We start from the raw sequence: 12,867 nt of genomic DNA, 5'->3' as shown, positions 1-12,867 counted from the left end.
TAAAAAGCATGTAAAATCATAAAGATGTGGTGTTTCTCCTGGTCTCTGCCAAACAAACATGTTTTATTACGGAGAACAAGGGTTGCAGGCCAGAGCATCTCTGCAGCACTACAACAAACACTGTTTTGTGACACATTTTACTATTACGAATTAATTGCAGTTCTTGCGATTTTGATGTGCAAACCCAGTAGGTAGCCCTCTGGAGCCGATAAATAACTTATCTCCAAGTCATTTGACCTGGGAATAAATGTTGTTTCTAGATGTTAGTGGGTGCTGGTGGGTTTGTTTGCCCAGAGTAAAAGAGGTTTAAGACATTTTCTTTTGTTTTTCCAATATTTCGTCACCCATGTCTTCATTGTATTTGGATAAATGCCTTCAAACTAACCTAGTCTTAACCCAAAATAACCATGAATGTACACTCAACCGTAACGTGACTTTATCTCTTGGCGTGATCTGAATGTAATCCTCACACTCACCTAACAAAAGGTGAATGAGTTGCAGTTTCTGGCACTAAAATAGCGTCAGAAAAGACCCCGAGCGACGCACACTGCGGTGACACACTGGAATCTGCATGTTTACCCCCCGCTGCTATTTATGGACCGCCTCTTGTGGGTTTATGAAGCGAGTGAAAAGAGACAGAGGACGAGGGCAGAAGAAAGAGAGACAAATGAGGTGGAGGGGGGGGTTGATTCGCGATTACTCACCCTGACAAAGTTATCCGGGAACAGCCCCCTGCGTCCGCCCAGCTCGCCCTCCCACCATCCTCCATCGTCCCGCCGTATGTTCACGATGATGTCGCCCACCGTCAGGCTCAACTCATCGTCCTGCTGAGCCTCATAGTCGAACTCCACCACGGCCTCCACTGAGAGGGAGAGACGCACAGAGAATTAGAGAACACACAGACAGTGTTAACCACAAGAAAAGGTCAAACGCTACAGAGGTTTCACAGGATTCTATATTTATTCTCTGGCACAGTGTGGTTTGGATTTTCTGACAAGTGTGCTGTTTTATTTATTGATTCAAATGGGAAGTGAAAGAAGTACACAGGGCAGGCACGCACACACACACACACACACACACACACACACACACACACCTCAAATAAAACCTACTACTGAAAAAAATGGCCAACTCAACAACTCAGAAACAAATAAAAGGCCTGAAAAATTACCTGTCCTGACTCGAACAGTGAACGCAGCATAATGTACACTTCCACCACACTGCTGGAACAATACAGCTGTGTTTTAATCACCACTCTGCTGCTGAGTTTCACTTTCAAACAGGAAACTCTTCCCACTCACTGATTAAAGGTGTTCCAGAGAGGTCGACTTGTAAACAAATAAATTGTAGTCACAGCCGGCGTTTCTCACCGTAACAGTCTGGGTGTCTCTGTGGGGTTTGACAAACATTATGACTGCACTTCCCTCTTCTTAAAACCGGATGGTCCTTCCAAGAAGAAGACGGCCGCAGTGGCTTCGACCAGTTCCGCAAAAAACAGCATGCCTACGTTTAAGTAGTAGATTATAGAATGAGCTTGTGTCCAGGAGACGACTGTTCGCCAAGACTGGGTGATCTGAACTATGACCACGATCGCTCCTCGACCTTGACCACACCTTTATTATAAGCTGTGTTTACCTGGACCCTGACGGTCCTCATGTAAACACCTTAGTTGGAAGAGAGTGATCAGAAACAGTCTGATCTGAAATTGAATGAATGAATCCAATTGAAACAGATGAAATATTAACCATGTAATTGCATACGGACCTTTCTGAGCACCAGCTTTTTTAAATTGTTCCCAATAAGAAGCGATCCTCTGTGGCAGCAGGCGGCCGCCCAGAGAAAAGGTGCAGCGTCCTCTTCTTATTTCCATTTCAGAAAGACGCTTGTGGTGTCAACATCGCTCTTTTCCTTTTTCCTGGCCTTGACTATAATGTTCACACTCATCTTTGTGTCTCCTATAGATCATTCTATGCACCTACACCCTCCTTGTTCTGATGCTCTGATGTCAAATAAAACACAAATGGATGGTAAACCACAACGGGGAGGTGTCGATCAAGACATTGTTGTCATAGAGACAAGATTCACATGCAGTGTGTTTCCTTTCACACTTCATCTCAGCGCTTTTCAGCACACAGCCATCGACAGGACATGGACAACTATTCCAATCATTCTCTCTAGTTGGATCAATAAATGCTTTCCACACATACTCGCACCACGGGGGCGTAACGTCGTAGGTAACTGCGGGGGGGGGGGAGAACATGGCAGGAGCAAAACAGATCTGTGGCCGATACAACTTATCTGTTGGAGGTCTTAAAATAGTTCAAGGCTGTTTGAGGCTAAAAGTCAAAATGGCAGAAGTGGTTCTGACCCAGACTGATTCATGGATGGTTTAAAGGGAGAGTTATTATTGGCGAACATGACTTAGTTAGGTATGGACGTAGAGTTTGAGGATAAATCGCACTGAAGCTCCTGTTCCTCCTCAAGAGAACAGCTGCATTACTGGCAAGATCAATCTTTATAGCTAACGCTAAAGTCACAACATTAGTCAACATTAGCTCCATAAACATGAAGGTAGATGATATTTTACAATCTTCACGACAAACAGCGCCAAGACTTTCTTGCTCTCTCTCTTCGTGTGTGCTATCTGGATGCATCTTTTCTGCGCGATACTTAATGGGAAGGAGCTAGGTGCTAGAGGAAATACTTCTGAAAGAAAAAAAAAAAAAAAACGGGAAGAAATGTGAACATTTACATTAACATGTGTGAACTGAACTTTGAGCTAGTTCACATGAAAACCATCACAACACTGGCGGCAGGGCTGCTTTAATTAGAGTCAGCAGGGTGGTAGTCCGCAGGGAAGTTGGTCAAGGAACTGAGGTTTGCTGGTTCAAGGCCTGTTCAGACCATATAGGTCAATATGGTCAATACACTGACTGCTCCTGGTAGCTCATACAAGGCAGCCCACCGGTCTGTCCCCAAGGTATTGATAAAGTACGTCCTCTCCTAATTGATTTTTGACCCAGAATCAGACGGTCTGAACATTTTTATGCCGATGACTTTCATTAAATATCAAGGATCGTGGTTGTTGTACTTCCTGTGCCATGAACACAGCAATTAGACGGTGAAATTGAAAGAAAAAGGACAAAAATTTGAATAGAAATATCCAATAAAAACACAACATATATACACACCAATCATAAAAATAGCAAAGTAGAGGCGACAGGCATTAAGTGTCTGAATAAAAACTGTGTTTCTGTTCAAAAAGAGGAACAGCGTTGTGAGAGTGTACATTATGGTTAATATTCAAAGAAAGCAAAATCTGGAGATCGCCTTATAAGTTTAGTCAAATATACTATAAAACAGTCACAAACTGCTCTCTCTCCCTCTCTTCCTCTTGTCAACACGTACATTCACACATGAACACCACAAGACCGCTTGGCAGTTAACAACACTTGTGACAAACGTAGCAAAAGTGTCACATCACGTATAGCTTTCTTAACCCTAAAACCTTTGCACACACTCACAATCACACACATATTAGCCGCTGAGGCTTGATATAAACTGTGTATGCAGCTACAAGGCGAGTTGAAGGGGGGGTTTGGGGATGATGAGGGGGAGTTTCGGGGCTGGGGTAACCATGGGAACAACAGCATAAAGGGGTAGCTATGACTCAGACACACTGGCTTCCTCCCCAAAATGATCTCCCCCACTCACACACATACATGCACACTCGCCGTATAACGATGACACCAGCCAGAAGGAGCCACGGCTCTCGGGGGAAGCAGCTGAGCGAAGAGTGGAAGGTCAGAGTTTACGTGAAGGCGGAGGAGGACTTCTGAGACGTCAAGATCAGGCGCACAAAGCACACGACTGTGTCCAAGTTGGCCTGGTGCTCAGATGGGAAGGATATGATTCTGGCTTGAGATAACTGAAGAGATTAGCTGCAGACGAGACAGCGACGTGGCAAATGTACTTTTTTTTTTTCTCCTTTTCTCAGTTTTACTTTGTAGGGAAGTAGCAGAGGGTTCCTCAGTAAGGAGAAGTTCATACTGTATTTTGAATTTATAGCTCGTGGCAGTTGTCTTGCAACCGTCACACCGTTACAGTACATGTGAGTGGCAGAACGAGACGACACACTGCTATCCACCCACCGAGCCACGTCAGTCAACGACACACACACCACTGAAGAAGAAGAAGATGAAGAAGAAGAAGACGACAGCTTGAGGCTCTGCACAAGAACGCAAGTCACAGAGTGCAAAGACGGGCGCAAGTTAAAAGTGACGTGAAGTTAACGCCGAACGGGTCCAGGAGGAGCGGAGCTCTGTCTGGTGTGAAGCCGAGACTTGTTATACGTCAACACCGGAAATTATGTTATGAAACGAAAACAGCCTTCATTTATTGTCTTGATGTATAAAACAGCATGAGGGGGAAAAACACACTTATTATTATCTAATTGTATCCTATTAAATAAGACATTAGCTTTCATCCATGTGTCAAAGTGGACAAGTGTGCAAAATTGCATCCACAAGAATGAGACAGATGGACAACCTGAAAGCTTGATGCCTCCAGCCAGTTTGGCTCAATCCCATTTCCAATTTTTACTCCTACCCCTTATTTTTGTGTGTCCTGTTTCCCCTCAGAACAGACATAGAAGAAGTAGTGGCTGAAATCTCCCCCTATAGATGAGACAACAGTTCAAAACCCTCATGCATTATCATTTGTCGGCGATAGCGGCTACGTAATCAGACGGGATCAAATTGAGGCCTAACGTGCCATCAAAGGGGGAAATGCAACACTGAAATACGTCAAAATGCAGGACTGTCAGGCACAAATCAGCAATAACAATGCCACATTAGCTAGCTAGCTAGTTAGCTACTGAGACGTTAGCCATCAGACCAAAATACGTTGAAATGACAGTTTGAAGTGTGCCTGTGTAAAACATAAACTTGGAGGGCCGTGTCGCCCTAACACTTCAGCCTACCCCTTTATCACAACAAGAATCAGGACACCCTCCTCTAGATCAGAACGTGAAACATACCAGTCCACGTAGCAAGTTCTAAAAATGTAGAGAATCTGATATAATCTTTAAAATAGTTATCATTAAACTACCATCCGATCGGTCAGCAAGGGAAAAGATGATGGATAGTGAAAATCTGGAGGGACGTTATGTAACACTGATGCTAACGTTCCTCTAACATCAGAATACCTGTGAACACGGTGGTACGACATTTGAGCTTCTCCACGCTGAGCCTGACGTCAGAGGAAAATGGCCGCCGTGTGAAGATATGGGTCGACATACGCTGTCCTGCTGTTGCAAATACTCCCTCGAGCACCGAATCCGAGGCTGAAATTAGCTCCCATCAAATAAATAATTCACTAGTGTTGCCAAAAAAAAAACAAAAAAAAAAGGGGGTCACTCATAGACAACATTTACATCTGGTATGACTATGAACACGCTCCCTCAGCAAAGAATAAATAAGTCTTCGCAGTAGCTTCCCTTCCTGTGACCTGAGATGCCGCGCAGCATTGCATATAAATATCACAGCGTGGGTGAAATTAAATTTGTGATTTCACGACTTCCGTATTTTGCTGTAGCTTTATCGTTCAGTCTCTGATGATGCTTTCCTCTATTTTAGTAGACAGCGAGGTTAGCTCACATCAGATAAGTTTAAAGCTTTATTTGTGTCTCTGACTTGTCACTTTATGTTTTTGCAGTAATTATAGCAACAGGCCTCCAAATTAAACATTCTGGATAACGTAAGTACACAGTGCAACAAAAGATAGCACAAAGGCATTGTCATGTGTAATGCAGATATGTCACATATTCTATATTTAACTGTCTGAACGGAAAACAGTTAAATGTTTGTTTGCTAACGCACTTTCCCATCAAAACATCCAACCGTAGCCACAGAGCTAGCTAGCTTAGTTTCTAGAAAATCTACACATACAAGGAGTTAAATTTCAGTGGAAACTAGATCTACGTTTACAACTAGTGTTCAACAAACACAATGCCAAACCAAACTTAGCTTATAGATGCTGCAATAAATTAGGCCAGTCGCTGAAAGAAATGAACCTGCAACTATTTTCCTAATTGATTATTCTCAATGCTAGTTCATATTTGTCACTTTCCAACCAGAAATTACACGCATTTGTTGGTTCCAGCTCCTTAAATATTGGGGTTTTCTCTTTTTTTGTCATATATAACGGTAAATTAAGAAGTTCAATGGTATTTTCAAGTGGTTTAACGACATTGCTGGGCTTTGGGAAGTTGACATACTTGTTTTACCACTACTTTTTTAACTTTCTTTCATAAACTAAACGACGAGTCAATACAATAATCTGCATATTAATTGATACTAAAAATAACTGTCAGTTGTGGCCATACTTGCTTGCACTCATAAGCATCTCTTGCGTCTGCGAGGCTAAATATGACAAGGTGATGAGATGTTAACAGACAGAATATTTAAAAGTCTGCAGACAAAACAAAACTCCCACTCAAGTGGTCAAGAAAACACACACATGCAGGAACTGAGCGTCCCGTGAACAGCTGCAGTGAGTTTAGATAAGAGGAAACTGCACATACATCCACGCTGAACTCCAGAAAACCCCAACGCTGACGTTCCTCTGGTTTACAGCGGACCTGTGTTTAGATGTGGGTATGTTTCAGAGCTGTTGCTGATGATGTCAATAACAGCTGCCTGGTTCTGTCTGTAAAACATTTGCGCTGGACTGCAGCCCACTGGGAGCCAAAGCCACCCACTCCAACTGTGGATCAGATCACAGACTTCAGCAAATTCTCCCACATTAAAGAAAAATTCCAACCATTCTGCGCTCATTATGCCGTTGCCTCGCAGTTATTTTGTGATTTACTACACTCACTGGATCTGCATTGTCTATTTCTAATTCCCAGCACTCCCCTTCGCCCCTCCCCAGAATGCCTTTCGACAACCCCCAGATAGGAACTCTGTGCAGGGTTTTTCGACGTAGGTAGAGGGAGAAATGGTGGCAGCAAAGCAAAAGCGAGAATAGGAGTGAGAGTTTTTCAGTTCCAGGTGCGGCAAGTGCCACGAGACTTTCAGTTGCCTTGTATTATTTTCTGCTGAGACCGCTGATGGCAGAGAAACCAACCTCTTGTACAACTGACTTCTCTTTGTGTCTGAATAACAGTCGAGTCCTTGTGCAGATGTCTTGAAAATACCTTTGGCTTCACTCATGAAAGAGTGAAGGTCACAGCCTTTAGATGATAAACCCAATACTTCATCCTTGAAAACTGCAGCAATAGCAGAATTCCAGGAAGTTATCTGCTAGAAGTGTGATGTCTTGTCTTCTTTATTATTTCAGTGCGTCGAGTGAAGAAATAACCGAAACAACTCAATGGGCCCAAGAGTGCAAGGTCCATTACCACAAGCTGTTTATAGTGCTGCATTTTCAAACCATTTTAAAGTGAAAAAAATGACGGCCTTAATGGCTTTCAGTTATGGTTTTCTTGCACTGCAGATGATTGCAGTCAGCGGCTACTTAATTAGGTACCATCTAACACAGTCAAACACAAGTGTTCTGCCATAAAGTTACACTGTGCCTCTTTATATACAGATAATGAAGGCAACTTGGCAACTTACTCTTCCTCTACAAATGTCGTGGACAAATCAACCCACTTGGGGTTCCTTGAGCAGATATCATCCGAGGACACCCACAATCACCACCCCCGTCTTCCTGTGCATTTGTGAATTCATCTGACATCTTCAATTGTCAATAGAAAACTTTTTCCTTTAACATATCATTACTGACTGCAAGGTGTAATGGCTGCACAGGTAGGTTCCCCAGGAAGAGGCATTTTCCCTGGTCGCTGTCCCCAGGTTACGGTGGGACAACTGGAGCAACTGTGGAAATGCTACACTGCAAAGGAAAAATACCCCCTGTGCTGGAGGGTGAAGAGTGAGAGTGATAGAAACTGAGGTAAAACAGGTTTAGGATTCTTAACTACTTGGTTCGGTTCAGACTAAAGAACTTCTTGTTAAGGTTTAGACCTCCAAAATTTCTTGATTCGGTTTAGGATCCTGAACATCTTTGTTAGGTTTAGACTCTGAAACTTTGCGGTTAGGTTTAGAAATTTGGAAATTTGAAAAGCAGACTGACTCACGACCATCCCTGACTCTGACTTTCAAACTTGAAGCACCCACTCTACTTGCCCTTTTCATAGCACTGAGGTCAGAGTTTCACAGTCAGATAGGAATTCTTACGTTTGTTGTTTTGCTTTGGACATTTGTCAGGCTAGCTCGTCTTCACGACAGCGGAACCAACAAGGACAAAACGCTCGTTGGGTGGATTATTGAAAACCCTACAGATTTATAAAAGCGTATGCACCCTGTGAATGCAGCAGTCAAAGGTGTGACACAGAGCTTATTTTCTTTTCTTGCCAATGTGCAGGACGTGTTTAGAGCCCCTTGTAATTCCCATTTCGGCTAATTAGTGGCGCACATTACAACCAATTTAGCAGTTCATTAAAGTACCACAGAACGAACACACAGTCGGTGAATCTGGGCACTTTGGGGAAGCTGCCTATTGTGTTTTTTTTTCCCTCCAGCTTTGACATGTGTGTATAACTCAGTGTTTCCCTTGTGCATTGTTTGTTTACATGCAGCAGAGGCCCAGTAGGAAGCCATGCATGCAAGAGGAATAGAAGAAGAAGTGTTGGGTCGTTCATTTCATTTGCAAAATGTCAAGTTTTAAAGCATGACAAGGAGAAGTTTCCCCTCCAGCCTTGCACGGTATCTGTGAGATAATCAGCAGTTTTTCCACATGCACTTAATTGATCTAGCACTCATCAGGCCAAACCTGCAATCAGTTAATCTTTATGCATTGTGTGCAACAGCGCAGTGCTGTGGGAAATGATGGCGATGAGGAGGAGGAGGAGGAGGAGGAGGAGGAATGTCACAGTCAGGCCTGTTTCATCCGCACAGACGGGGAGCTGGAGAGAGTCAAACACTGTGTAACACAATAGGCACACAGACAGAGAGACTGAATGTAAACGTGTCAACATCTGCAACTCATCAATGTGACCGGCTGCTTTCCTCTAGAAAAAAAAAAAAAGAAACGCACCGCTGCACACCCACTCGCTGCTTTCTAATCATGAATAAAGAAAAGCCTTGGAAACACCAAAACGCCGTATGGTCACTTACAAACAGCTCTGCGACGTCAGGGGAGGTGAGGAAGGAAGGGAGAGAGAGAGAGAGACAGAGAGAGAGAGAGGGGGGAGAGGCTGAACCCAGCGCGCATCTGGACCGGGCGTTGATTTCCAGCCCTCATCCAGATGCGCAGAGAGCGCCGGAGGCTATTTTTGGAGCATTTTTGCGCAAAGAAAAGGGAGAAAAGGCGTCGCATCTCACCCATTTATGTGTCCCGGTGTGCTGGTGGCGCTCCTGCAGGCTGGGTTAGTAAGAAGGTGATCGTGGTCAGGTAGAGGAAGAGGGGGTTTGTGCCGGACCGAGCCCCTGCCAGCCTCCTGCTCGTACTAGAGATCCGCTACAGCAGCGCTGAAACGGGAGGAGCGTCAGATGAAACCATATTCCTTCCTCTTTTTTTTCTCTCTCTCTCTCTCTGTCTCTCGCTCGCTCTCTCTCCGGTGACACGACAGAGGAGGCAGAGCGAGGAGCCAGAAAACGGAAAAGCGCTGATGAACAAATCTCTCTCTCTCTCTCGTTGCCTTCAGGTGCACCGCGTAAATCCCGGCTTCGCTGTAACAACTCATCACATTGTAGACGCGCTGTGACGCAATCCCGTTGCACCATGCGTGATGCACTCAGAGCAGATGGTGGTGACACAATTGCTCTGTGTGGTGGGAAAAGCAGATCCCCACACTCCAAAAAAAAATGAGACTTTCAACACCATTTCTGCTCCCTCAAACACATCCTCACTGATGTCTCAACTCACATCATAATTCACTTCATAGTCTTCTATCTTTATCATATTAAACTGAAGTAATTTGATGGCATATGCATTTCATAGCCAACCTATATCCTAGAATCAGTTTGCATTTTTGCACTCCCTCGTCTCAAAGTCTAAGATTTATTGACTGGTTTTCATTTAAATGTCTGAAATAAGGTCTGTGGTTACCACAGGCCGAAAGATATTTACATTTTTACATAAATTACATCATTAAACATCCCACAGTTTAATCATAAAGAGCTTACGTGTTGCTAACAAGCGGCTAAATGAGACTACAGATGTTGACGGGGACATTAAGCCTGGCATTAGCTTTTCACCTCTAGAGATTTAATACACAAAAATCCAAAATCCAATCTCATAGATCTCATAGGCACTTTGACGAGGGGAACCAAAATGGTATTTTGCTGGCATTAGCAAGGAAGCTAATGTTAGCTGACAATATCATGATATATGTCACATGCTTTGCAGATTTAGCAGCTCTAGATTGTGGGTGTGGGTCATTTTGTGATGTTAGCAAACTCCATTTCTTGGCTAATGTTAGCCATCCTAAGTCTTTTACATGGCAATAAACTGAAAAAATACAGTCAGAAAATTATTATGAGGTACAAGGTATCCTTTGTTACAATCTGTAACACCGAGCATTTAAGTAATTAGATGTAATACTGTATTGTAATATAGAGTTTATTGTGCTCTCTATTATTAAAACATTTAAAACAAACTTGAAAATTCAATCTAAGTAACTTTCCTTAAAAATGCCAATATTTCCAACAGTCTTTGAAGGCAGCATCTGTTTAATCTCAAACCCTGCACCTGTGCTGCCCAAAGTCTTAATGAGCTGTATGCCTCAACATTTCACTGTGTGAGCGCAGTAATCTGGTGGTCTGATTGTTGTAGGTAAACCTCATTAAAGATGTCTTTTCAAATGTGCAGTACAGATACACACTCTTTAACACATGCACACACACACACACAGCATGCTTAGCCCTGCAGTGTTGTCGTCCCCTCTGTCCCCGAGTATAGTGACAGAACAAGTTGCTGTGCAGACAAGATCTAACACGATAAACTATAGCACAGTTCAGAAATGGCATTCATATAACCGGGGATGCATCTCAGGTATCTGTGACGCACAGGAGACGTGTAACCTTGACTGGAAATGATTTTATGGACGGTACTGCATGTTAATATCTGCCGTATCTGCTGTTTAGAGTGTCTTATTGCATGATTTACCTACATATTTAGTCCGAAACTGTCAGAAATATAAAATATAGCCCTCTCCTGTTGGTGTGACAGTGTGTAAAAACCACAATTTATAGGGCACATCCATCATATTCGGTGCCAAAGTAACAGATAGCAAGAGCTGGAGCCGCTGTGTGCATGCCAAACAGTCTTTGCATAATGAAACGGTCACCTGTTGTAGGTCTGATGAGAAGATATACTTCTCTCTTATCTGGAGGCCATGATGAATGTAAAGCTAGCAGTGGATTAGCTTTGCTTGGAGGAAACAGCTTTGGTCAACCGTGTAGAAATGGTGGTTGTTTATTGTAAACAAATTAAATGTGATGTGTTGATTTGTCAACTGCAGGGAGAATTGTATTTATTGGTTTTAGCATTTAGCACAATCAGGGGCGTTAGCATTCGTGGCCACTGGTGAGTAAAACGCGAAGTGTTCTGCTGCTGAACATATTGCACCCATATTAGGCTACTCATATTCTGTGAATCACAGCCTCAGGAGAATATTCTTCGAATTGCAGCAGTGAAAGTCGCTGCATCTGTTTCAGATTAATGCACGGCTGCACAGGCTGGACTCGTGAGGAGAGCACGATGACACCAAAATGTGTCAGGCTACTGGGAAGTAAGGCGAACTACCTCCTCAGTGGCGGGAGCCCGCTTTGAAATGTTAAAGAGAAAATTAACAAGATGCAACACTGGACAAATATCCTCTCACATAGATGCTGTCTGTGCTGCTGTATGTGTGGTTTCTCGTCAGAGAGGCAAATTGTTTCCCCGTCCAGAGATGGAGGTTAATTCTCTCCAGAGAGGAGAGGTCATTTTTAACACGAAGCACTAAGGTGACACCATCTGGGACGGCGATGCTACTGCACGGTGCGCTTGGCCCCAATTAGATTTTGCCACCTACTGTACATGTGGAAACACACACACACACACACACACACACACAGAGCGAGAAGTCTCAGCAGAGCAGACACTATTTCCAGCACCTCCATGCCTCCCTCGCTGTTTGGTGGCAGCATTTGCTTCATTTAAGTTGGTTATGATTGAGGAACATTACGTTTGACTTAATAAAAAACAAGACCCTCTCATTGGTCCTAAATATGTGATTCAAATCTACAAATCTGAGGCATGAGAAGAATTAGGGACCCCCTTTCTAATCTCCCTTACTCTTATTTATACTATCTCCTAGTTACAGTTTTGGGCTTGAATGCCTCTATAGGCCACATTTAAAGTGTTACACGGGAGTCTTGCTGTGCAGCAGTTTGCACCAACAGATGGCTGGTAAGAAAACCATGTGTGATACCACTGCAGCGAGATCATATTACTGTAAATCTCTTCCCCCGCAGGATGTGGTGACTACATCTCTGTCATTTGTCATCTGTGGCGATTATTGATGATAAAACAATGGCAGCGTCTCCATTACCGTCTGTTATTGTAGTAGAAAATCTTGAATGAAACGCTATTGTTAACCCTTTTGTAGTGTTATTAATAATGTTAATCAGCATGTCAAAAAGACTTGAATATACCTAAAAATGAAGTCTTATCACAAAGACTTTAATATACAGGGTTACCAGATAATGATTTGTAAGAACATGTCAGGAAAGAAAAGACAGGCTGTTGGGAGGGCCCCATGTTTTAAAAGGGGAGCTCCCTTTAGTAACAAACTACTGTAAGTTTGTCAACAACAAA

At 43.3% G+C, this 12,867-nt stretch overlaps 1 protein-coding gene across 4 annotated transcripts in view; it reads right to left on the bottom strand.

Moving 5' to 3' along the window:
* Window positions 1-9,618, bottom strand: part of sh3kbp1 (SH3-domain kinase binding protein 1) — a 36,652-nt gene extending 27,034 nt beyond the window's left edge. Inside the window, exons 1-2 of one of the 4 annotated variants that reach the window (XM_037079321.1) lie at window positions 9,387-9,618; window positions 705-862 (exon numbers count right to left, since the gene is read on the bottom strand). In XM_037079321.1, the coding sequence (XP_036935216.1) occupies window positions 705-862; window positions 9,387-9,390 (162 nt within the window). In that variant the 5' untranslated portion in view covers window positions 9,391-9,618. Of the gene's footprint in view, window positions 1-704; window positions 863-5,206; window positions 5,290-9,386 lie in introns of those variants that run through there. The other 3 variants (XM_037079318.1, XM_037079319.1, XM_037079320.1) reach the window with 3 other exon arrangements.
* Window positions 9,619-12,867: the final 3,249 nt, after the last annotated feature.

This window comes from Acanthopagrus latus, chromosome 19 (assembly GCF_904848185.1).
Source record: "Acanthopagrus latus isolate v.2019 chromosome 19, fAcaLat1.1, whole genome shotgun sequence".
Lineage (NCBI taxonomy): Eukaryota > Metazoa > Chordata > Actinopteri > Spariformes > Sparidae > Acanthopagrus > Acanthopagrus latus.
This window is presented reverse-complemented; position numbering and strand designations above follow the sequence as displayed.